The sequence below is a fragment of the Larus michahellis genome, chromosome 9 (genome assembly GCF_964199755.1).
Source record: "Larus michahellis chromosome 9, bLarMic1.1, whole genome shotgun sequence".
Classification (NCBI taxonomy): Eukaryota; Metazoa; Chordata; class Aves; order Charadriiformes; family Laridae; genus Larus; species Larus michahellis.
Genome location: NC_133904.1, coordinates 37,066,799 through 37,092,644, shown reverse-complemented (window position 1 = coordinate 37,092,644; position 25,846 = coordinate 37,066,799). Strand labels below are relative to the sequence as shown.

Genomic DNA, 25,846 nt, shown 5'->3' with positions numbered 1-25,846 from the left:
CCCACCTCCCTTCCTGCTCAAATCTCCTATCTCCTGCTGCAGCGCATCTGTCTGCCTCTGCAGGGGTGCTAAGCCATTGTCTGGTGCAGTTTGGTTATTTCCATGTGTCCATGTTGTCTCCCTGTGCAGGAATCTTCTGCATTTCAAGGAGAGGGATATTGCCACTGTTCAGCTTGAGTGAACTCTTGTTTCACTGGAGTCTTGACCAAGAACCTCTGGTAGTTGATGGAAACCTGAAACGTATCTGCATGCCCCCAGTACTTTAATGAGATTTGCTTGGAGGACAGCTTTACATGAGCAAATTATGTTAATACAGTTATATCTTGTTGCTTAATGACTTTCACACTACTAGCTATATTGCTCTATATTCCGGTGTAGCTGATGTAGTTGTGCTGGCTGAAGGATATCTTTGGGGAGCAAATTAAAATGGCACTACGCTTACTTCGATATCTTTGTACAGGGGCAGTTGCATTCATGTGGTGGTTTTATTTACCAACACTTTCAGTGGTTTGCTATTTTTGTTGTAGACAAGACATAATGAATGGTTTTGGGTTGTTTATTTTTTTTCACAGCCAGGTGCTGTTCAGCTCTCGCCTGGGAACATTCGCTCAAATTTGGGTGGCCAACTTCATTGTAGGTAAGCAGGACTGTGCCGTGTCGTTTTTTATGTAAATACTAATATAAGTCTCTCTAGAATTGGAGCTCTTGAGTGCTCCTCTGACCACTGACAACCCTTGAGGCACCTGTGCTGAACATGATTTTAAAAAACGATAAAATTTCAGATCCGTTGCTGTTCATAAATGTTTATTATCAATAGGCAGCTGGAAATGTTACATCTGAAAAGGTAGAAACACCTTGAATTTCAATAGGCTTACATTTTTGGGAAAAAAATTAAATGCTTTTTTTTTTCAGTTTACAGTTAAGCTAAAAATACACATAAAATAAATAATTTTATTTATTATGTACATCATTTCATTTTTACATGTTATACGAGGGTATGACATGGAGTCTGCACTATGGACAGAAAAGATGCAAGTAGAAAAGTACATAAAACTAAGCGTTTGTTTTTGCTTTTTGCTCTCCTCCTTTTCTCCCCCCCTTTCTCTAGGTGTGGCTATTACTACTCAACTGGCAAATGCCCAGCTCCCCACTCTGTCTTTACAACATCTAAAAGCTCTTTTGCCTGGAAAAGGCCATCAAGTTTTTGACCAAAATTAAAATAAAGGAGGGGAAAAAAGTCTCACCTTTTTGTTAATGAAGTTATGGCATTTTGTTCATAACTTCATATGGCATGAAGTTAAATGGCATTTTAAAATGCGCTCAGGTGTGAAGCTGTTTCTGTGATAGTTTTTTTTTTTAATGAAGATTTAATTTGATATTAAAACTTGATTGCTAAAAAAACTGTTTGCAGAGTAAGCCCAGGTCTCTAGGGCTTGCCATATAGAAAATAGAGTGCTTAAGCATCTGCCGCTATCCTTTGCTTCTCAAAGATCCCCAGCCCTCTAGTTCCCACGCCCACCTTACAAACACATTCAGTAGTTTTTAAATAAGACTGTACAATACCCAAAAAATAGCTAGACCAAAAAGTGCCCCCTTGCTCAAAAACAACTATTTATAGTCAAAAGGCATTTCACTCTGTTGGCAAAAGGTATCACAGTGTTCTGTTAGCTAATGTGCTAAAAGGCCAGCTCCTTGATTGATCACGTCGTGTCCTAAGCACATCGTCTCTCCTGGCTTAGGAGTTACTGCTGATATGGAAATGCTTTAAATGGGAGGGGGAGGGGGAAAAAAAATCCCCAAAATAAACAAAATAAGCCACGCTGAAGGAGGACCTGTGAGGCAGGACGAAAGGGCTGCGCTGTTTCTGTAGTTGATGAGCCATCGATGGAAAAGGGTCTGTACGTAAAGAAAGAACTGCAGAATCAATTTGGCTTTAAAATTGTGGGTGGTTTGAGCTAGGTTGGGGGGGGTCCTATTGCTGTTATTGTCATTTGTTTTGCACATCTTAAAAAAAAAAAAAAAAAAATTTACTCTGGAGCGGTAGTTGTTCTGGGTGGAGGCAATTTTGTGAATAATACATGAATGACTTGCTTGTAAAAGTGTAATAGCCTGAAACGGGGAAAAGTAGTGTGAAAATGAAATTGAATCAAATGATAAATCTTTAGAGAAGATGCTCATCTGGCTAGCCCAGAATGCTCCCCGCTGCCGCCGCCTCCAAAAAAAAAAAAAATCCAGTAAGGGCTTGACTTTATAGTTGTGAGGCTTCAAGTTACACATTCACTGAAAACTACAGGTTATTTGGGTAACGGTTTATTTCAGATGCTTCTCCAGTGAGCTGATTTATTATTCACTGTAGTCTCACCGATTCCAATTAATTTTCCCGTTACATGACTGAGAGTGACTGGTGCTTCCAGCACACCTGGGCAGGCTCCAACCAGCCGTGCTGCCCACCTCGGCCGGGGCTGCGGCGCCGGATGGCCCGGGAAGTCCATCGTGCAAGGAAGAGGTCCTTCCAGAGCATCCACCCCAAAAACAGCTCCACAGAGTTCCTAGTTAAGTAACAACTTTCATTAATTATCGGCAGCCCTAGTGGTTTGGATGGTTTTGCTTCTTTTTTGCCATTCTGTTTGACTGTGGAATTAAAACGGAGACGGGAGGGTGATCCTGTTCCTTTGGAAATCAGCCTTTGAGGCTGCACAGAGCTTCGTCATGGCCATGTCCCGCAGTGTGCCAACACTGTTCCGCAGACAAGTTAACTGGCTGAAGGAGAACTTGGCCAGAAATTAAACCAAAAGGTACCTCTTCCTGGTTAATTGAAATACGTTTTTCTTTGGGATTTTGGCCTTTCAAAAAGGAAAGTAGAAATATCAAAGCCAAGCGAAGCGGAGCAGTCCCAAGGGAAGAGGAGCAGGTGCTTATGTAGTTTTCTACCTGCTAGAAATCCCAGCAGTATATCAGATCCTTGCTCACGCTGCTAGTAACTGTCCAAATACCCGGTGCAGATACCCTGCAACTGCTCGCGTTCCTGGAAGGGAGCTCAGAATGCTCGTAGTGCCCTTACTGTGCAAGTCACATCATAGAGCTCCTGTCACTCAAACAAAAGACTTTTATCCTGAGTAAGCACTAAAATAAACCCCTAAATTGTACCTACAGAGAAATTGGGGTGAAGAGTCCCCTCGCAGGGATGCAGGAGACAGTCTCCCGCTGTCCAGGAAAGGTTCCTCCAGCAGCCATCATGTTGGTGACATGCCACTGCCCAAGGTGACTGTCTGGGAGCTGCCATATCCCACTCCTCAGGGCAAAATAGGCAGCAGGATGATTTTCCTTCAGCTGCAGCTTCCCCTTGCCCCAGCGCATTGTGCACCGTCCTGTGACATCTTGTCACCTGTGTGACGTGCTGCCCTTGACAGTGATGGGGTGACAAGTGAATACTAAGGAGGTGATGACATGTGGTGAACTTTTCCTATAGCCCTACTCTGGTATCCTGCCATGTGCATGTGCATCAGTGCTGGGCTGCCTGTGGAACCTCCTCATGCTTAAAGTCTGTTGCATCAACCAATTTTAACCTCTTTAAAAGGTAAGGTTTTATATTTATACATGAATATATTTATTTAAATACTCTTAGTATTTACAGTGGCTATTTCTGCTAAAAATCATGTTACATGTACCATTGGAAAAAGAATGAAACACAAAATACAGTAAGGTGACATTAAGGGTGAGACATAAATGACAAAAGCAAGGTTGTTAGAGTTTAGGCTTCCAGGGTATGCTGCTCCTGCTCTCTGCCTACAGAAGTCCCCTAAATTCCCTTCGTGGGAAACCATGCTAGTTTTCTACGTGGAAAACTATTGTAACGGACATAGAGTTAAATCCTAACCTGAATTAGTTGTAAGAAAATAAAAGTACATACTACTGCTACGAATATTAATTACTTACTGTATATAGCGCCTTTAATTTAAAGATCTGAAAGTGCTTATAAATAATGAACTAACCCCCCCTGCGAGGTAGGTAAGTATTATTATCCCTATTTTACAGATGGGGAAACTGAGGCATTAGAGAGGCTAAGTGACTTGCCCAAGGTCACAGGTGAGTCAGTGGCAGAGCTGGGACTAGCCCGCAGAAGTCCCGTTCTCTAATCCTGGCTCTAACCGCTGTGCATGCTTCCTTTGGAGGGACCACATATACAAATACTTCAGTATTTACATATTTACCAGTAAGTGAATACTATACAAATGCAATTATCCAAATAACCTGCAGAGATATGTCAGTTAATTTCATGTTTCTGAAACAACTTCTTTAATCTCTGACCTGAGTACGAACACCTCCTGTCTCTATTTGATATTCTTAACCCTGGATGTTATTTGTTAACTTTTTAGTTGGTGATCATTTCTAGGTGTGCTGCTTTAAAAAGCCAGGTAAAAATGACACTGGGGATGGGAGGTGAGAAATAAAGCAACTTCAAGAGCAAGAAACCTAAAGAAAGGGCAAGCTGTCAAGTTTTCTATTATTCCTAATTCTAAATTCCTTGCATATATATAAGCATTATTATTGAAGCCCACAGAATAAAGGCCAGGCAGCTGGAGCACAGCTGTGCATCTTGAACCCAAGCCAAGGAAAAGTTTAACTCCTCACATGAGAAGCTCGAAGTGTCCCATCAGCTCCTCCCCTGGTCGCTTGCACAGACAGCCCAGGGGTAGTTCACCGATTTCTCTGAAGGAAAAAATAGCTTTCACGAAAACTTACTTTGTTTTTGAGCAATGCTAGTGAAATCCCAAATACTGTGACTGCAAGTGAATTAAAAAAAAACAGGTTTTGCTTATCAAATGTATTTTTCACAAGATACTTTAATTTCCCTCCCCTGAAGCTCCTGGTTTAGAGTAGTAATAATAATTCATCAGCTCCTATAAAGTCTATTGCTACCAAAGGGGATGCATAGATGCAGTCAAACAGAATTTTGCCTTTGGGGGGACCAGTTTGACAGTTTTGCAAACTCTGGACACATGTATTAATCACAGCCAAATCAAATATTTGTCTTAAATTCCAAAGTCAGCTCAAACTAGCTCATAGCTGGGAGCTAGGAAGTATCTGAGTCATGAAGCAAATCCCAGGGGAGCCGCAGCCAGGCAGCCATGTGACGTACCTCTCGCCTATAACATAACATTATCGAGAGATTTTTGCAGACTGCATTATCCATCGTGCCACTCCAATGTGGCAATTCCTACCCTCGCCCTTTCAGGACACAGCAGGGGAACATGACTCACGCAGTTTGCAGAGAAGGGATTTGCGTTGCCCAGTGTCATTTCTACATTTTTTGGGGCACCACTGCAGAGTTAATTGCGTTTCGTTTTGTTATTTGTACCTGTTACGTAGTGCTGTATTTGAATGACACAATATAATCATCACCAGCAGCAGTGTGCTTGCTCTCGCGGAAAACTTAAAAGCCTTTCTATTGTCTAAGGATATGAACCTGCTTCTGTCCCAGCCTCAAACTCAGTTGATGTAATCTGCATAACCGTACTTGAATTGCTTTCATTCTTGTTACACAGGAAATACCACAAAGATTTGCTGGCCACATGTCAAGTAGAGTTCATAAACTGCAGTGTGGTTAGTGAGGCATAAAATGATTCAAACCCTTTCCTTCATCCCCCTGTAGCAGCTCTTGCTAATGTTCATCTTTCCAGAAATGTGCTTGGTTTGGTTTATTAAACTGTGGCGCTTTTATTGTCAGCTGCTTTGAGAATTATTTTCGGTTGGTTCTGACTGCAGCTCTCTCCTATCGATGGCTTTGCCTCTTCAAAGACAGGGCTGCAGGATTTCTTCACGAATGATCAGCAAGCTGCTTCTGACCCTCAGACTTTGCAAGTCTCCTTGCGTAGCACCAATGTCAGTTGGCTCAGCCTTTCATAAAGGAAGAGGAGATGCAGTTTCAAAGACAACTCTAACCCTGCAATTAGTGTGAAAGCCTGAAATCTGTTGATACAAAAATGCTTTTCACTCTGTCTTAACTAACACATCTAGAGGCTTAAATATCTTAGGCTTCATATCGCATGCTGGTAACAAGACTGGTGTCATTTATAAGCAAGGAATACAGAAACATTTTTGAGTCACTGCTCCTAGTTGCTAATTTTTCATGACACCAGAACTGGCCTAGAGCCACGGTCTCCACCTTGAAGTCTGTATTGAAAACTTCCCATGAGTCTGGTGCGTTGGGATCTGCAATGCTGCTACAGGAGCTGGCTGCATTGCTCCCGTTCATCTCTGATGTAGGTGTGCTCCATCATGACCTTTAGGTAATGCTGTATAGGTGCCCAAAGGGAAACCCCAACAAGGTGGTTTTCCTTAACAAGAGGAGGGAGCCAGGTTCAAAACTCGGAGTATTCAGCTGCAGGTGTCCCAGCATCTCTTCTGTGAGAAAATACAGAATCACAGAATAGTCTGGGTTGGAAGAGACCTTTAAAGGCCATCTAGTCCAACCCCCCTGCAATGAGCAGGGACATCTTCAACTAGATCAGGTTGCTCAGGTTGGATGGGGCTCTGACCTTGGAATGTTTTCATGGATGGGAATCCCTCTCCTCCTCACCCTCTGTCCTGCCATGGGAGCTGCTCCTGCCCCTCGCTGGTAAAATCTGACCAGTGTGTAGATGAAGGTAGGTGTAGATTTGCCAGCATTATGCTTTTACAAATGGAATTCACAACCCAATTTACAGAAGAGGTGATTTTTGGCAACCACCTTTGGGATATGCTCCAGCTTGTGTAACCTCTCCTGGAAACAGAGCCTTAAGCATGACTGTGTGAGTGCAGTAATGAAGCTCTGTCATATGGGAAGGCCATTTCTGAACTCCTGGTCAGGACTTGCTTCCTTCAAGAAAGCAGCTAATAACAGCTTTGAAGTGGTGGTAAGTGCATGCCAATCATCTGTGTTTCTTAGCAACACCGTAGAAGAGAGTTCAAGTATAACATTTTTAAAGAAAAAAAAAATCACTTAAAAATTCAGCCATTTTGCCCTTCATGGGGGTTGTCTTCTCCCCTCTCTGATGCTCCTTAGGACAGAAGCAGTGACATTGCTAGGCCCTGTCCAGACACTACCACAACTGGGGAAATAAAAGACAACATCTACTTCCACACTCCTTTTTGTTGCACCTTAGAAAAGGAACTGCAGAGACTTTACAGGCTGCCAGATACAGTTTGAGCTGCTGTTGCTTTTCAGAAATGCAGCTCACGGGCCCAGGATCTCTCTTAGCATTTGCTGTATACCGGGAGGATGGTTTTCTTCCTAAAGCCTGACATCCATCAGAGAGGCAGCAAAACGCAAATGCAGCCGTGGAAGTGAGATTAGGAATTACACAAACCAGATACAGCTCGAGGGGTGTGGTGTAAGGGCATGGCTCAGGGCTAGGTTTCGGTTCAGCCCATTAGAAATACGAGAACCACACTGAGGTTTATGTTTCAAGCAGCCGCAGCTGGGTTTGGGTCAGTTCATCTATGTAGAAGTTGGTAGTGGCGCCAGGGGCTGGCTTCTACTGTCAGCCTAACTGGAAAGTCATTCTGCTCCCTACAGGGGGAATTTCTTGTGGGAATTAGGTAAATAAGCAAATCATAACATAATCTAGCTGGATGATCAAAGGGATCTCTTATTCAGTACCAGTTTACAATATTACTATAACAAACAACCTGAAAAAACACACACGACTGAAAGAATCAGAGGTCATATTGCTTAAGGGAAACAAAAAGCCAGTTATAAGTTGAAACCACTTCTAAAATGATTTTAAGTATGATTCTCAGCCTCCTGCTAAGCCACTGCTCACCAGCTGGTTGGGTTGATGAGGAAGATCGAGCAGGACACAGAGCCGATCGCGTTGGAGAGCAGCAGTGATAACCCAGCGGCAGTGGGATGACGATGAGAGCACTGGAGAAATCCTTTACTCGGCCACCAGTGTGTCTGAAGTCTGTGGGGTTTTAAGACTAAGACTGCATCCAAGGGGATTCCTGTGGTTTATAGTAACCTTATAAATGGTGATAGCTTTAGTTTAGTACTTGTGAGTGTAGAAAAAAGTAAATTAAAAAAGGTGCAGATGGCTATAAAATAGACTAACATAAGTAGTTTTACACTTTTTTTTTTTCACCTGTGGATAGAAAGGAAATAGTAACGCTGAATCAGATGAGAGCAAACAATTACAAATAATTGGCTAAGTTTTCCAGCGAGTGTTAAGATAGCTTTACTTATAGCCGAGTTGTAACGTGATCCTCCTGCCCATCTTTCCACTGGTTTATAAACAAGTCACAAGCCTCTCCCCATGAATCAAACACATCCTCTGACGAGTCTATAAGTTTGGAATTAGAGGAACAAATACTGGAAGCACAGTGAAGGGAGCTGGTACAAACCACAGGGCACTCCTTGCTCTGTCCTGTAAGGCTTGTGTTCCCACTGTAGTCCACCTCATTGAGGTTAATTTCACTTTTGGAACAATTCTCTTCTCTCTCTTTATCAATCTGAGAATATTTAATGTCTTTCCACATGTAGTGTGGCTGAATAATTCCATCTGAAATAGTGTACATGGGTTCTGAATTTGGTTCAGGTACGTGTCCATTCATCTTGGAGAAAAGCAGGCCCAGTCTCTTAAAGGACTCCTTCTTGGAGCTGGAAAGTCTCTGAACTCTATTTCCATTTCGGACAAAGGAGCGCTTACTGATCCCATTGCTTTTTGGCTTCTCTTCCACCATATTGATCCCGGACATAGTTTTAATTAGAGCAGATACATTGAAGTCCTTTTTTTTGTTGGCTACATTGAAAGACACACTCTTGGCTTTGGATTTTTCTCCAGCACCATCTTCATTTGCTTCATCCTTTTGGGACACCTCGGTGCTGCTGGTAGAGTAACTTCTCCTCTGGGGCTTCCTATTTCCCAAGAGGTCAAGAACTTCATAGCGAAAACTTGAGATGTCCTGTTTTAATTCCTAGGGCAAGAGGAGAAATGAGTTAACAGCAGCTTTATCTGTGACATGAAAGAATGATCACATTCCCTTGGGAGAACTGTTCAGAGATATGCAAATGACTGATACCAAATCACACTTAGAAGAATACCGCATGCATCTTCATTATTCAGTGACGCACAAAAAGAATGTATTGGTAATCCTGAGAATTGGAGACCTCCTAAGATCTTTCTCTCCAAAGGCTGTGGGACCAGCCTCTTGACCAACTCCCTCTGCCTACCCCACCACCACCTCCTCCCCAAAAAAAGAAAAGTCAAATAAGACGGTTATAGAAGAGAGGAAACACTGCTGAAATTTAAAAATATGGCAGGAATCCTGTTTAGTTGATAGGCCCAACTTTAACTTTGTTGGTAAGTGTTCTTCGTATCCATTAACCCAGGTTCATTCTTTCGTTCTCTCTGGGTTAGGATTAGGAATGTGATACTGACTCAGATCAGGTACTTCATTCCTGCTATTTCCAAAGCTTTTGTCTACATAACATACGGTACATTAAAATCTGGGAGGTGATCATATGAGAAGACACCTGGATAAGAATATTCTCTGCTCAAAACCCCCCATACGCATCATATGTATTCGCAGCTCTGGTAATAGTCCTATTTCCACAGCAGGTTACCAATCACATTGACAACTTAGTGCGAACTCTGCAAGTGGCTACTTGAATTAATATAATAAATTATTATTAAGGAATAATAAATTACCTTGAAATTTTCTTCAGTTAAACCTTCGTTGGTTTTGGAAGTTCTTATCATTGCTGCAACATATCTTTTCACAAGATTTCTTATCACTTCCTGGAACAGGAAACAATACAAGTGATTCAGTGGCTGGCTCAGACCAAACTCTGTTCCTACTGCACTTCACTGAGTTCTTACCAACAGCGGCTATCCTGACTCTGCTGTCTAAAAAGAAAATCACTTACTGTTAGCACACTTTCTTCTAAACAGAACAGACCTTTGGAAAGCGTTATATACCTTCCATCTTGAATGCTCAGTTGTCAACTATGATGAACAGGTATTTTGTACTGGTTTTATATAGGTAAAAGTTGTTGAGAAAAAATTCTTGATGTTCTTATATGTCCTCAAGCCATTTAATCTCAGCTGCTGACATTTTTAAGATTACTGATCTCGTGTGTGTATGCTGTGTACCCTGATAGGCTAAGCTTGCCATTTGAAGATTGTTTATCAAGTATTTGAAAGCCAAGGAGGGTATGTTGACAACAAATAATCTGAAGAAGAGCTGGGACCCCACGGGGCAACGCATGTTCACGTTAAACCACATCTGCCAGCTGCCTGGGCCTTCCCTAATGGCAGGTCAGAAACTCCTTTCAAGGCTGTTGCAGTGTCTGTGGACAATGCTGGAAGGACTGAATCACACCCTCAGTGACTTCTCCAAGGGCTCTTGCTCCTCTGTGTTACCCAGGCTGTTTGTTACAGTACAGATTTTTGGTAGGATGAGATCCATTTTGTTCTGTGTTTGTTTACCTCCTTGCTGGCTTTACATAAGCAAACTGGTACTTCGAGCTTGTATGTTTATCTGTGCTGGCCAACATAAGCAGAGGTTGTTCTCTACACACAGAAGACGCTACTCCAAACCTTCCCTTCATCTCCCCATTTCATACATAGGGATAACAAGTCTGAGCAACACCAAGCACGAAGATGGTCTCCATACCAAAGTTTTACTGTGAGGTTTTTTAAGAGAACCGACTGTTGGTACCCGTAAGCTGTGCTGCGGTCAGAAAGTACCAAATGTCTGTTGTCAGAGGTGACTGTTTATGTTAAATATCAACTTCAGATTAAAATATTCTTCAAAAAGCAGGAGATCTCTTAAGTAAGACAAATTACTAAAGGCTTTTGACAGTATAGCCTAACATACCACCAAACATTCTGGAGAATTTTTTTTCCTTCCAGCATGCTGGCATAATACATCACACTGAATTCCGGTACTGAAGCTGGTGTTTTTAATGCAGTTGCATCTTTTTATAGGTTGACTTATAATGAGTACTTGATGACGGGCAGGCTGACAATAAACAAAACAAGCAAAATTCACCAAAGGAACTATTCCTCCTTCCTGAGCTGTCCAAAACAAAAGAAAATCCCAGCCGCTGTTTGAGTTAGGGATGCTTTACAAAAAAAGAGCAGAAGAGGAATGATTCAGAAGTGTGTAAAAATGCTGCCGAAACAGTTTTAATCAGGATGGTGTGACAGCCTAGTACCTCTGATGGCAGTGGGGATGTCACCTTTGACTTCAGCAGTCAGACTGACACTAGGCAAGTTTTCCGCTACTTCAGAGGGGGTGAAAGGCTAGGAGGGATTTACAGAACCATCTCATTGCTTATGAGGGAATGTTTTAATCCATGGTAAGCAAAATTCTCTTAAGAGGATCTACGCTTATCAAAATATATTCTAGAAGCAAGCAAGAATCATGGTAATAGAGAGTGAGCAGGAAGAAGAAACAGCAAGTAAAAGCTTTGTGTGCTGAAGAGTTTACCTGGTAATGTTGATTCTGAATCAGGTTGTCAGCGTGACGTTCCTGGAAAGAGAAAGGCACAGATATGTTACCTATTTAGTCCTGTCTTTAGAGCTCCTGATGGCTTGTAGCAAGTGATGATCCAGCAACCTTCTGCACCAGCAGAGCAGTGGCCCTCGTGATCCTGAACATGCACAAGCACCCTCACAAAATGAAGTATAAAACTATGCAGCTCCTTACTGTGAATGTTTTGAGGTTTTCATGCCTCTTCTGTTCATTGTCAGAGTCGTTGCCTGGGCACAGCTGATTGTGAATCCACTTGCAAAGGTACCAGACTGACTTGGGACTTGGGACAATGTTAAAAGGAGGGGGCAGAGTGGCACCTTCATCAAAGTAACTCATCCAGAGCTTCGTCCGTGCAAACTTCCACTCGATATCTGCGTGGTCCTATGAGAGAAGGAAAGAGACGATCAGCAGCTTCACGCAAGCTTTCCTGGAGCAAATGCCAGCGGCTGAGGAGTTGATGTGAGCAATAAAGGATTTCTCCAGCTGCAGGCAAAGCAGTATCGCTTCTTCCATCTCCCTCGCTGGGGGTGCACATAAAAAAATGCAGTGTGAAATATAGGTGGAGTGTAAAATACCAACCGCTGAGAAATGAGATGATAGCAATATTCAGCAAAAGTAACTTCACATGCTAAAGTCTGGCTCTGTCCTTTAGAGGTTATGCTTATTAGTTTGCCAATACAAGAAGTAAGAAAACACATTTCTCTTTGCTTTTTGCTAGCACTTTTATTATCACAAGCCATTGTTTTTCACGTCCAAATCCAATGAATTCTCACAGTCTTCCCTGGAAAAAGGTCTTTCATAGTGTTTTTTGATTTGTTTGGTTTTTATAGCATCCATTAATTCAGCTCCTACAAGGAAGTGACACATTTTATGCATGCCGTATTTTACATCTTGTCTCTGCATTATTCTTACACAAAACAGGAGACATTTTACTGTTTGGTTTTTTGGTTTGTTTTTTTTTCATTTATATTATCACCATGCTAGCTTGCTGTGCTCTAGTGTTTTTGATCCCAACAAAGTAAAGGTGGAAAGTTAATAGCATCCTTTTACAGCTGCACAAATAGGCACACGGTCCATACAGTCACCAGGAAAGGAATACTGAGTCTATGCAAGACACTGACCTTACAGACTGCAAAACAGCGAGCCCCAAATCAAGCTATTTGCAATCTAGTCCATGGAGTCAACTGGCTGTTCTGCCCAGTAACAAACTGCGTATTCCCTTCCACATCAGGGCAGAGACATCTACCTACAGCCTGGATTCAGAGAGATAGATACTGCAGCTATTCAAAACAGATTTCACGCTGTTTCGTGCTAGTTTTAAAGTTAAAAAATGTCACTGTTTTGTATGTTCTGCAGAAATTCTGACATTAGACAGAAAAGGAAGGACATAGTTTGAAGCCTTCAAGCCAAGCAGTGCTGAACACAGCTTACATAGTGTGCTGAATTTAAATGGTAAATTTGTGTATCGTTATCATTGCAAAGCATAGTGCTAAGCTGATGGTTACGACATTTTAGCTGTTCACCACTTAGGTTAACAGTATCTGACATGAGATTAAACCAAAGCTGTGATTATCTAGCCTAAGGAGCAGTGCAAGGTAGGAGAAAAGGACAATATGGGATTTTAAGTTTATGAGGCGATTTCAACCAGGTTGGAACAAGCAGCCCTCTTAGCAACACGCCGTGAAGAGTAGGACAGGGAGTTTAATAAAATATGGCTGAACATCATGCCCAAAAAATTACTACACTGGCTTTATGGCTACGCTCCAGTGCTCTGACATGGGTAAAATACGCTCACATTTTGACAGTGAGGCACAGCTGAACTCCATTTTAGCAGCATATTCAAGTTACATGCAGCTCTTGATTTGAAATAACTGCCTCGGTGGCCCAGTGGCACATTAGTCTCTGCAGATGGTCTGAATCAGCCCAGAACACTACTATCCCCTGCCAACTTACTGAAAGGGCTGTTTTTAAGCCATAGGTAGAGAAGCTGCCTGCCATGCCCCTTTTAGCCTCACACTTTATCAGACCCTGTAAGCAGGGAAACTGCAGCATCACAATGAAGTATTAAAAGCTGATGCTGGTGGAAATTAAGTTCTAGGTAGTTAAAAAGTAAGTTTGCAGCAATAGAAATAATTACCACCAGAAAAAAAAAAAAGTCCTGCTCACTTTTTCTGCATTTATCTCTACCTGCAGGCTGCAGCAAGCTCAGCAGAGCTAGAGGGGCGCAGAAGAAGCTAGTGCCATGCAGTTGCTGTTCCTCCTTCCCAGACTCCGGGTTAGTGCTCTGAGCTCCACAACCAGCCCACAGGACAACTCCTGCCTGATAACTGCTCACAGTTCAAGGCAAAGCTGTCCCAGCCTCTTCCAGAAGCAGGGCTGGCTGCTTCCTGCTCGGTCCTAAAGGCTTACATCTTTCTACCTGAACGTTTCCCGGTCTGGGCAATTTCAGTTGAAACAGTCTTCGGAAGGACAACAAATGATCGGCATCACACGCCAGGTGAGGCAAGGGGCCACTGGGGAGGGCGTGCTACCCGTGGGGAAGGCAGGAGATCAGATCTCTCTTGGCAGCTCCCCATGCTCTACCTGGACATATTCAGTACCAGGGGAAAACCCAGTGGTGACTGCATCTTGAAAGGCTGTAGAGAAGAGTGGCATTGCTGGTTCAAGCATCTAAAGCATTTTTAGGGGAATGGCTGCACGAGACCAGCACTGAGTTATTCATCCCTGCTGCGAGTAAGCTTTTCTCAGGGTGTGCAGGAACTACAGACACCTGGCAATACTGATTGCACTGTCGGGGACAGCTGGGGAGTTCAGGGTAAGGCAGCAGCTGAAGGAGAGTGCAAAGACTGTTATTTTTTGATAGAGACGTATATTTTAAGTTCTTAGTCAATACAGAGGTAGGTGTAAATGTCCTATTGAGGACTCAGAAGGGAGAAGGTAGTTTGAACAAGACGTTTGGACCCTTTACAAAGGTCCAGCATCGGTGGCGGGGTGGGATCAGGTGTGGTGACTTGGCAGCAATTTCCTTCAGCACATTAAAAAAAAGGGCATGTCCTGGGCAGCTGTGATTTAGCAGTGGATGTTGGATGCTGTTTGTAGAGGAGGATAAGGCAAATCTATAGCTTGGGGATTGCAAATTAGTTTCTGGGAAAGGAAGAGAAGGGCTAAAAGAGTTTTTCAGCACAAAGTGTTTTCTTTTTGTTCTTTCATTTTAAAACAGTTTAAGGGGACTACATGGGCTTGACTAGGGGCTTGAATGCAGGTGCAGGGCGCTGCTGTGAGACTTAGCTGGAGTTTCTCATTGGGAAAGTTCTGTGGTTGGTCTGAACGAATCCCTGTTGATGTAAATGTGTCTGTGCGTGAGGCTGGTGGATGCTGGCCTCAGCCCCACCTGTATTTCTTCCTGTGCAGTCTCAGTCAACAAGTGCGATATAACCTCCCTTAAAAGACAGACCCTATGTACAAAGCTTAGAGTATCTTTTCTTCCTCTTTTCTATTGCTGTGAATTCCGCGGGGTTTACGAACTCAGACTGTCTCAATTATTCACCATGATGTTTTGAGAACCTGAGCAATTCAGATGAGAGCTCCTGGCAGCAGTTTTGTGTTGCAAATATTGGAAAGAGATGTTTCAATTTTACTGAGAATGTCTTTGTGTGCCAGGAAACCACCATTTTCTTGCTTAGAGCTCTCTTTAGTGCTGTAAGCAGTGAAATCTGCACACAAAACTACAGCTTTCCCAACTCTCCTCCCTGTGCTGAGTACCAAGAGTACCATGCTTCAGCAATCGTTCGATACCCAATTCATACCTGAAGCACTTGTGAGTTACAGCCAGTCATTGCATGAATGTGAATGTGGCCCAGTGGACCACCAGACATGCTCCAGGGTTTTGGTGTGTCTCCCCAGTGACTGCAGGCCACTGGGCAAGATTTACATTTTTGAGGGCTGCTTGAGTCTGAGCCTGCTTTGCATCAAAGCTGTTGCAAAGGTTGCATGTAGGTGAGCACTCAAAGTGAGCTCCTGAGTACCAATACAGCGAGAGTCCAACCCAAGGGCCCTTCCCTGCGCCTGGCCACCATGCACCCTGCAAAGCTATGCAGCCGCGGGCAAGCCCAGACCTGCTGCTGGAAGGTTCAGTGCCACCTGCAGCGGTGCTGCACTAGCTGCTGATTTACAGAGGTGGGTCACAGGAGACGGCACGTTGGAGCCCACTCCCAGGGACGGCCAGCGCGGACGTAACCCTGGGACGCTTCAGCAGACGTGGGTCTCCTACGAGGGAGGACAGGAGGGAGCCCAGGAGCTCTGCCCCTCCACAGGGAGCACTGTCAGAGGATGCACACCTGCAGCGCTCCACCGTGGCAGGGAGCTTCGAGCGGGCCCTCTGCGGAGTGAGGACAGGATCCTCACACAACTGTGCTGTTTTATACAATGTTCTTAGGTGACAATTATTGGTAACATTTATAATAACCTAAAGAAACATATCTAGTAGCTTTTCAAGTGTGACCTTGTTGCTTTAGGAATTCAAATCCAAGTTTGGATTTCACTGTCCTCTTTTTGAGCTTCTGTTGCTCTTGCCCTTGTTCTTGTCACCATTTTCTTTCAAGCACTGCTCATCATTTCAGCTATAAAACACTCTACTTCTTAAGAGGGCCGAGCCCTCAAGCTCAAAGAACACATAAACTCAAAGAAACCAGCACTCGGCTTCTCTGTGGGAAAAGAAACTGTATCGCTTACTATCACAATGCGAATGTGTGATACTGGCCATATAATCCTCTTGCAAATCTCTGCCATTTGAAGTAAGAATCAATCTCCCATAAAGATTTCCCCGTGGGATTGCTGAAGCCATCTTACCGTAGCAGTTGCGAGGATTTTCTAATTCAGTCAAAGTAATGTATTCACAGATGTGCCAGATTTTAAATAATTACCTGCTACACTAATTATCCAGGATAATTCAAGCATTAATCTCCATCTCTGCCTCTGTGTAGAAAATCTGTTGTTTACATTTTGTGAAATGTTCTCTGTAAAGATTTCCGTCACCATCTCCTTGCTGGGCCATATGGTTTAGATCATACTTTGCCAAATAACAGCCAGCTTCTCAGCTGGTACTGACCAGCCAGCAGAGCCCCAGCAATGGGAGACTGTTTCAGTTCTCTGTATGAGATGGCTACCACTGCCGCAGCCTCTAGGTTCCTCAGCCTCTTCATGTGGTTAGTATTTTGGCTCCCTTGTGGCTGGAAAGCTGATGGAGGAAGACGCTGTTACATTTAAGTTAGCAGATAGGAGCTGAAGCACAGGGCTGTCCCGTGGGAAGCCTGTGGCAAATCAGGGCATGGGAGACCGATCTTGTGACTCTTGAATCAGCATCCCTGAAAGCACTGGGATTTACATCAGCTCGGGACTAGGAGGCTGAAATGGATTATGGCAGCTCCCTGCACTCTGCTGTTCCACACCATGGTTAGCTCTGGGTTAGGCTGGAGTAGACCCATGGTACAAACGCTCGGCTAAAACATAACTCTGAGATGATGGTAACACTTGGCAGCCTCTGAGACCTTCAAACTTTTCCACTGTAAAACAATCACAAGATAATCTATTTAAGGTCCTCTATGCTACGCAGAGGTGCCCAAGGGCTTCTGCTCTTTCCTCCAAGAAGTGTGTTCCTGGGATGCAAATCCTCCCCACGCCCATTTGGTAGGAATAATATATAAAGATCGCTAGTGTCTTTCTAGCTGTCACAAAAAGGGCTGTGTATGCCTTTCTTGTGTTTTATTATACAACAGTCAGTGGGCTAAGCTGGCAATCAGGCTGCTGCCTGTCAGATGCAGATATAGATGGCTGTGACAATGCCCTCGGGACCAGGCTGGCTGGCCGTGGCTGAGTGCCTCGGAAGGAGGCACGGGAAGCTTTCCCGTTGTGCAGGCAACACTGGCAGAAGCCGGCATGATGTCTGCATCAGGAGTAGCAGAACTGCTCTCTGCTGCTGTCCTAGAAGGTGCCAGCAGCAGCCCTGCAAGATTAGGAAGTGCCCAAGCTGCAGCACTTTGCTCTAGGAAGGAAGAGCAGACGCAGCATTCACCTTTACAAGGTGCTCACTGACACATCTTATTTGCAGCGTATTGAGTAAGGCAGGCTCCTTGTCTGAATGGCACAGGAACTTCAAAGGTGCTTTTTTGCTGTGTAATTAGCTGTGCTGCAAAGTGTACAAGTCGTTAAACTTTGTTTGGTATATTTCTCTCTCACTTGCTTCTTTATTGCTCTTTGCTAAACCCAGAGCAGGGAAAACAGCACAGAAAATACATCAGCAATGGCCTTCAAGCAGGCTAGCACAAGAAATGTATGTACCCTTATGTGACCTGAACAGAAAGCATTGAAGAAAGAGGGTCAGTAGAAAGTTAATCTTTACAGAACCCGACACAGACAACTCTTGTGCAGTTTCAAAGCTGTTAATTTTGTAATATGTGTTGGGCAAACTGGTAATAGCATCAGCAAAGCTTGGGGGTTTAATGATGAGCTCAGAGAAGCAAGCAGCAAAAATCCAAGCAGGCTTTTTGAGGTAAATGATGCTTAATATTTTTCAAAGAAAAATATGTCATAGAACGGAAAAAAAAGTCTGTGAGAAAAATCAGGGACCTACAAAGGCAATTAATGCATAGGTAATTCAGCTGCAGCTGACAACAAATGACTTTGCTTTCAAAGCTGGGGATGACATACTGAAGGATAAGAACTTAATAGGATCAATCTCAAAAATAATACAAGAAAAAATACTAAAGGAGGACAATCTAGCATTAGAAAAAGCAATTAGAACAGTTAGGGAATGAGGCAGCCAGAGAAGAGATCAAAGTACTGTCTAGCACAAAATCACCCGCTGCACTGGTAAAGCAAAGGGAGTCCTGACCAGCAACAAGACGTTCACACCAGGGAAGCTGCAGTGGCCCCACGCCAGCCACACACGGCTTTGAAGAGGAGCGTGTGGCCGTGCTCTGGGGAGAACAAAGCCCACGGCAGATGCAAACCAACACACACAAAGCAACAGAGTGCCCTGATGTGAGGGAAGACATGCCCGGAGAGCCGCAAAGCAAACCCCGTGCACGAGCACGCAACGCAGGCAAACAGGCACGGGAAGGGAGAGCTGCTCCCTGGGCAGCAGCTCAGCCGTGGGTGCAGAAACTCTTCTGGCTCCAGCACAGGAAAGGAAAAGGACATTCAAGCATAGGCAGGTCCTGAAGAAATACTCATAAATAAATACTAGCTCTGGGATACGAGAAAACCAAATTCTTGGGCCAGGATACAGGTAAAGACTTGATTTCAGAAAAGAGCTATCCTTATCTGGTAAAAGGCAGCAAGGCCCCCAGGTGAGGAAAACAAACAGAGCACAAGGGAGAAAAAACTCAAAATCTAAATTTTGACATAGCAGACATTTCAGATAAGCCATCAATGGGATTGCAAGCCTTAAAAACTTGAAAGCTGGATGAAGATCCCAGTCATGGTAGAGCCCATAAAAGAACACACTGCAATAGAGGAAATTAGGAAAAGCTTCCTTAATTTTGCAGTGTCCAAGGTTCGTGAATTCAAACAGATGAAGGGAATGGCCAGTTCAGTGTCAACATGACATATGGCATGGCGACTGCGTTTTATAATAAGGTGGATAAAGGACTCCGTCTTTGGAGCATAGTGTTGTGGTTTGGGCCAGACTGGCCACTGAAACAAAGGACGCATAGCCAGAAAGGCTCGGAAATTATGGAAATGGGGCAGGTCACTGGTTGCAGTGGAAAAGAAAACCACTAATGGCTTCTGAATACATAAGGTCAAGCAAAGAGCACGGGCATTCACTCCCGAGTGACACCACAGCAGAGCTATTAGGTGAGCTGTTGCACTGGCCATCGCGTCCCCAAAACGGACCTCCTTACTGCAAGCTGGATGATTTTCCCAGCTCTGGGGAATCAGTTTGTTTGTACTTGGAAAATGCATGCTTTAGCATCTCTGCTATTTATATCTTCCATGTGCAGAATATATTCGTAATTAAAATTTTTATTATAGCTTGCAATGCACTACATTCCACAATGTATTTAGGTTATATATATCAATTACCTTTCATCTCCCACCAGCATATTGGATGGAAACAATGATAGCTAATGAGAAGGCCGGGGAATATTATATTTGAGAAAACACAGAGAACTGTGGACTGTGCTGGTTTTAGTGCAGTTAAATTATTTGAACTAGTACCTTTTTCTTCACTCACATTCCAGCAAAGTTTAGTTTTTATTTTAATAATCAAATAAATCAGTGCAGTAGGAAGGTCATGCAGACAAACAGTTCTCTAAAAAAGCCTCAGCAGGAAGAAACAATGAGAAAGATATCACTAAGGCTTTGTTCTTCCTGCCATCCATTCTCTCTCCTTTATCACTGCCTGATAAGAGCCCCTTTTCATGCTGAAAGTCAGAGAGATAAGGTGCATCTGTGCCGATAATGTTAACTACCTCCAGCCAGGTCAAAATCAAGTAATTCACACGTACCCCTAGAGAAATGGTGGGCTGAAGGTATGTCCAACACAGAGTGTTGATGACTCTGTTAGTACCATGGCAAAAAAAGAAAATGGACTTTGACTGATTTCTACTTGCACTTTTTACAGGATATTATTTTTGATTTTTTCTGCATAGCTGGTCAGCCTGAGACTCGACCCTTCCAAGGAAGAAGAAATGTCTTAAAATTTATTGCTGGACTGGTGGGAGCCAGATACGAAGGAGAATCAGGTACTTCTCTGTACCCCTTTTTATTTATTTCCTGTTTCTTTTTTTTTTTTTCCCCCAAGAAAAATTCCAGTTTGGATCCACATGTGAATTTCAGATCCCAGGATCCAGTCTGTGCCATTAAAAGGATGTGATTTCAGCTGGGAAACAGTTCATTTAATGTGTTATTTAGGGCCATTTATAACTTTTAGATCTGAGCTCTGAGTATGAATAATCACAAAGCACATTTGATGGTTTTTGCCACTCCTACGCTACAGAAATGTTTACCAGAATATCTGGTCACATCAAGCTGACCTGAAGGGTAGTAATACAGTAAAATCATTACTGGGCTGACCCTGGGAGCTGGTTTCATGCGTTGCTGCAATTTCCCTGAATTAAAGCTCTGAGCCTCACTATATCTCCTTAGGCTTTACATTTTTTTTATGCACGTATATACACAGCCCTTATATCCCTTCCTCAAGTAACCAAAAAAATAAAATTATAATTCCCAAACTTCCATAGTTAAGCAATAAAACCGTGTACATGTATTCAGGTACCAAATGCTTTAATACTTTTCTCTTTTATGACTAGCCATAAATTGCCTTTCCTCAGCGAAGGAATGGAGCTGAACTGTTGTTCACTGAGTCTGTAAAGGTCTTAGCACCAGTGGGAGAAGCAGGGGCCTGACACCTCTGGAAGTCAGCCTGTTTGCATAGTCACTTAAATGCACTGCATGAGCTTAGCTGCCAAAAATTGAAAAATTGTTCAAAAAGAAAAAATCTGAGCTAAACATCCCCATCATTTAAATACATCCTTGAGCCAAAAGAAAGGAAACCATTATAAATGTATGAGATCGCTCAAGTCTCTAAGTGAATCCTGAGCCGTGCAGATAGCAGTGGTTCAGGAGTTGAAGCCCCTGTTTCTTCCCCAGATTCTGAGAGCAGGATTTGCAGCTGAGGAGCTGTGGGGGACCGGACCAGAGAACAGAAACGCAGATGAGGAGCCACAGCACAGCATCCAGGTTATTAGACATCTTCCCATTTAATTGGATGGAGTTGTAGGTATCCTGTTTCACCTATATAATCAGCATCAGCTTATTTGCTAGATGTCAGCGTGCTGAAAAGCAAATCTGTGAAGCACTGGCACCTAAAAAGTCACGTTTCAGAGGATTCTTAATATAGCTGTTCCCATTGCTCAATATCAGGTGAAAGCTCTTCCCAGATAAACCTCTTTTAGTTTTTCACTGCTTTTTCCTCAGTAATGTTTTTTCTTTCTCTTTTGCTTTTCCTCTTTTCTTCTGCCTTTTTAACAAAAGTCCCCTCGATGCAGAAGTAGAAGATAATGCTAATTGAGCTTGTCAGGCCTAAATAAAAGATGGGATAACACAGGGGGCTGCAACCTATGTGGTTCCATCTGGATACATCAACTTCTATCATGTAGCAAGAGCAAACCTTGCTGTGCTGCTTTGCACGTAATGGGCAGAGAATTATTGACCTGTCATGCGGGGCACTGGCGTGTTAACTACACCAAAGAAAACCAAACCCACCCATATAAATGCCAGAAAATTCCCTGTAATATCTTAAACCAGCCAGGTGTCATATACAGATTGCTAGCTCATCTTGGTTTTTTCTTAAATGTAATGTTTCTGCTCCTCTGAATAATCCCTGGAGTGGTTTGGCCATGGTGGTACTCAGGGTCAGATAAATATCTGGGTTTTCAAAGATTAAAAACAACAGAAAGGATTAACGTTCTGATTCTGCTGACAATACTCGTCTGAGCAAGGGGTTGCAGGATTGGGCCCTAGGAAGGAGAATTAGCTTTGTCTAGTCTAACAACAGAAAAAGATGCGGCATGTGAAGTCAGAGCACATCGAGTGCTTCCGTTTAGAGGCTCTGCAAACACCAGATGAATATTAACAACTTGATTCAAGTCCATGGGTTATATGTAATTAGACTAAAGCCAGCAAAAAGACAAACAGTTCTACACCTTCAAATGAATACTTTAGCTTGCTAACAAAAAGCCATTAAGCTGCCTGCCAGTCTAGAGCGAGGCTGCAGGGCTAATTTCACACACAGGCCATTTGCTGTATGGTAGCATCACAGCACACCACTGCTGCAACATACTTCCCTTCACTTTCAAATAAAAATCTGCTGGGAGTCCCCCGCGTCCACTCACAAGCTCCAGAGAGAGCACCCAGCCTTGGGAATCAATCCCACTCCTCTAAAGATGTGCTGCAGCTACCCGGGAGGGAACTAGAGAGCAGGGGTCCGGCGTTTCTTCACATGTATCACACTCCATGGGGAAATGTAACAGAACTCTGCCTGTCCAAATGTCACAAAAGGCACGGAGTTCAGGAGAATTTGCGATTTCAATTAATTATTACTAATGACACAGATGAGTTTTGGGAGCACAGTAATTGAGATTTGGGTAATTACAGTTGCATTATAGAATGAAGAAAAGACCTGAGCGTATTACCTGCACCCAGAACACGGGGTCTGCATGGGGGCAGTGACCAGCAGGATGTGTGTTCTGGTCAGCTGGAGCCCCTGAGGGACAGAAAACTGGGGGACAAACAGTGATACTTCATTCAGCCAGCAAACCAAAGAGCCATTTAACCCCCTTTCTAGACCCTAGTTATTTTGCTACACCATAAAAATCTTCAAGAGACATTGCTCATATTGGCAACAAGTGTATAACAAGCATAATTTCATTTCCTGCTGTATGACAGAGTTAAAAAACAGACACATCTCAGTTTCTCCTAAGAAGTTCAAATTAATGATCCTGAAATGGGGCTTGTGAGATGAATATTTCCTGATGCTTTACAGTAGCTTAGATTTGAGTCCAGGCTTTGGAGCTGGCCTTACTTCTACAGGGGGACAATCTACCACCCCAAATCCTGCCACATGCGGGGACTGTCCAGCTGTCTATTTTGAACTAAGTTTATTGATTCGTAAAATTCTTTCTTAGCAAAACCACCAAGTAATAACCGTATGCAGGCCATGCAAGCAGAGGAGGTGCAACATTTTTTTGACAGTCCTAAGGGTCGTAGATCTCAGTGGGAAAGAGAATTTCTGCTGCTGTTGTGAATTAAACTGGGTAGCGATTACTGCCATGGTGCTGAGGGAGTTCAGTTGGTGCAGAAAACTAGAGGAGTTCTTGCTCATTGTAGATCAAGAAAAGTTTCATACTATTTCCTAGGGGAAATCCAAAGTCATCTTGGAAACAATGTAATAGGGAGGTGAAAAATCTTTATATTCCGCTGTGCTTTAATTTTTAAATTCCACGTACAACATCCCTACACTTAATGATCATTTATTTTTAGCTGCACATACCAACTGCTTCTGTTTACTGTACGGCTTTTGTTTTGCTATGCAAAATATTTATCATTTGCATTCTTGTCCTGCACAATATGTGCTAATCCACTCTATTTCATTCCATCATTTAAAACTGCACTCCTAGTTTGGTGTCCAATGCCCTAATTTCTCCAATCTGAACACTGGCAACTCTGCTTCAGTTTGGTCATACACACTACTCACAGAGATGCCCTTAAAAAAATTAAACATGCAGCTGTCTTTTGCAGTGACAGCTGTCTGAGATGAACTAGCTTGAAATAATAGACGTAAAAACTGACAGAAGGACACAAAACACAACATACAAAACAATTTCATAACTTAATACATACTGCTATCATGAAGTCATTAGTCCAACATCACACGTACACCATGTACGACACACTCGAAGCTGTAACACCTTCGCTTTCATGCACAGTAGTTAGAGGTAATTTTTCTCAGACCTAGTTTGGTGCGATGCTATTCCTGAGGTATTAAGCATTGCTGTACTTTCCTAAAAGATCAGAAAGCTCTAAGTGCTTACATCTCTCCTTAATATGTCAGTGGGATGCCTAGTGCTGCAGTGCCATTGAGCACCATTTATCGCTCTAACTCGCCTGGAACTCAGATTACAAGTTCGCAGCCCTATGGTTTTCCTCTTGCAGATGGGTCTTAGTTGCTGCTTCCCATTGTCCTGTGGCTGCAGAGTCAGAACTGTTGGTACAGTTTCAGTGACTAATACCTGCATGACTTCCCAGAATATCACAGATGTGTCCATAAGGAACATGCTTTCAGAAAATATGCATATATTGCTAATTCCCTGCAAAATGTACCTGCACCCTAGGGCACCAGAAAGGCCAAAATGCACCTGCACCCTAGGACCCCCAGTAACACCCACTATCACATTGTTTTGAAAAAATTACAAACTGGCAGAAGGATTGTATAACTTCAGATGCAGCCAAGTGGCAATCCCATGAGAAATAGCCTATCACATAAAGTGTCCTCATTACCCACTCTGTTACTTTCTGCCACTTACAAATGATGGAGCCACCTGGCTACTCTCAGATAAGTTCCACTGTCCTTCCTCTTGTCATCGTGACATTCCTCTTCTGTTCATCAGGTGATGGCACTTCTGTCATGTCCGGGAAGGTTTTGAGATGAGAGACCCGGCAGTGCATAACATCCAGTTGCATTCTGTGCTGCTTGTATAGAACATTCTGATCTTCACATATTGAAACAGCGCAAAGCATATGGAAATTTCGGTGTGCATTTGGATTTTGTGTGCTTTGTCAGTGAAACATAGTGTCTCCCATAACCAGCTCTTGACAATGGTTTGGCAAAAGAGAAAAATGGACTGTATGAAAAAAATCAAGATTGAAACTGCTTCAGGGTACCCCCTAGAAAAATGTATTTATTGAAGTCTGAAATAGCTTAGTAAAAAACCAACAAAATTATGGCAGAAAAATTCTTCCTTCTGTGAGTCAGGAATCACTCAAAGCTGTGTGGAGGTTTTACTCTTTGCTTGCCTTGCTTTGTCTTCCGCAGATACCCTGTGGTTTCATGCTGTGTGCCTACGGTGCTTAATTAACGACCAAGCCCTAAACCCCATACTGGGGAGACGCAAGGAAGAGTGAAGAAAGAGCAGCTTGGATTCTCCTTTCTCTGACCTCACAGCAGAAATTCATGTATATAGGCGACAATGGAGAAAAGCTAACCTGAAGAATAACTGCTACAAACACATAAACATATTTGTCCCTGGAAGAAGGGGAGAAAGACTGTTTGCATTGCAGCAGTGCCACTCTGGCTCATTAACAAGTGGAATTAATTAAAATGTCCTGACCACTCCACTGCAGGGAAATCAACGAGCAGAGATGCACTCTCATCCCTGATGTCTAGCTCATTTTATTTCTCTGCAGTCACGCACATGGCACAAGATTTCCTACTGATGTATTTGAGAAGAAGACCTCCACCCCACTCCAAGGGCTTCTGCGTCCTTTCTCTTCCTCCATCTCTGGAATGCTGTCATTCCACGCACATTCAATGTAATATAAATACCAGGAGGAAGAAATGCCCAGTCTAGCAACCAGTGTACTGTGATTCAGAAAGGGGTAGACTCGATTACAGGAGGTTAAAAAATGACCCACAGTTGTAAAGCTCAGCAGTTATTAATGAGTTGTTTTCTTCGGGGAAGAGATTAATTGATATTTGCCCTTAGAAGACTCATGAAGAAAACTGTCCCTGAGAGAATGCTGTGAGCATGCAGAAATATTAGCTTCA

General features: G+C 43.1%; 1 protein-coding gene across 2 annotated transcripts in view; it reads right to left on the bottom strand.

The window, feature by feature from the left end:
* Positions 1 to 791: 791 nt before the first annotated feature.
* Positions 792 to 25,846, bottom strand: part of TRPC5 (transient receptor potential cation channel subfamily C member 5) — a 106,637-nt gene continuing 81,582 nt past the window's right edge. For both annotated transcript variants that reach the window (XM_074601035.1, XM_074601036.1), the window contains 4 exons: positions 11,695 to 11,901; positions 11,476 to 11,517; positions 9,690 to 9,779; positions 792 to 8,955 (listed from right to left, as the gene is read on the bottom strand). In XM_074601035.1, coding sequence (XP_074457136.1) covers positions 8,221 to 8,955; positions 9,690 to 9,779; positions 11,476 to 11,517; positions 11,695 to 11,901 — 1,074 coding nt within the window. In that variant the 3' untranslated portion in view covers positions 792 to 8,220. The remainder of the gene's footprint in view (positions 8,956 to 9,689; positions 9,780 to 11,475; positions 11,518 to 11,694; positions 11,902 to 25,846) is intronic.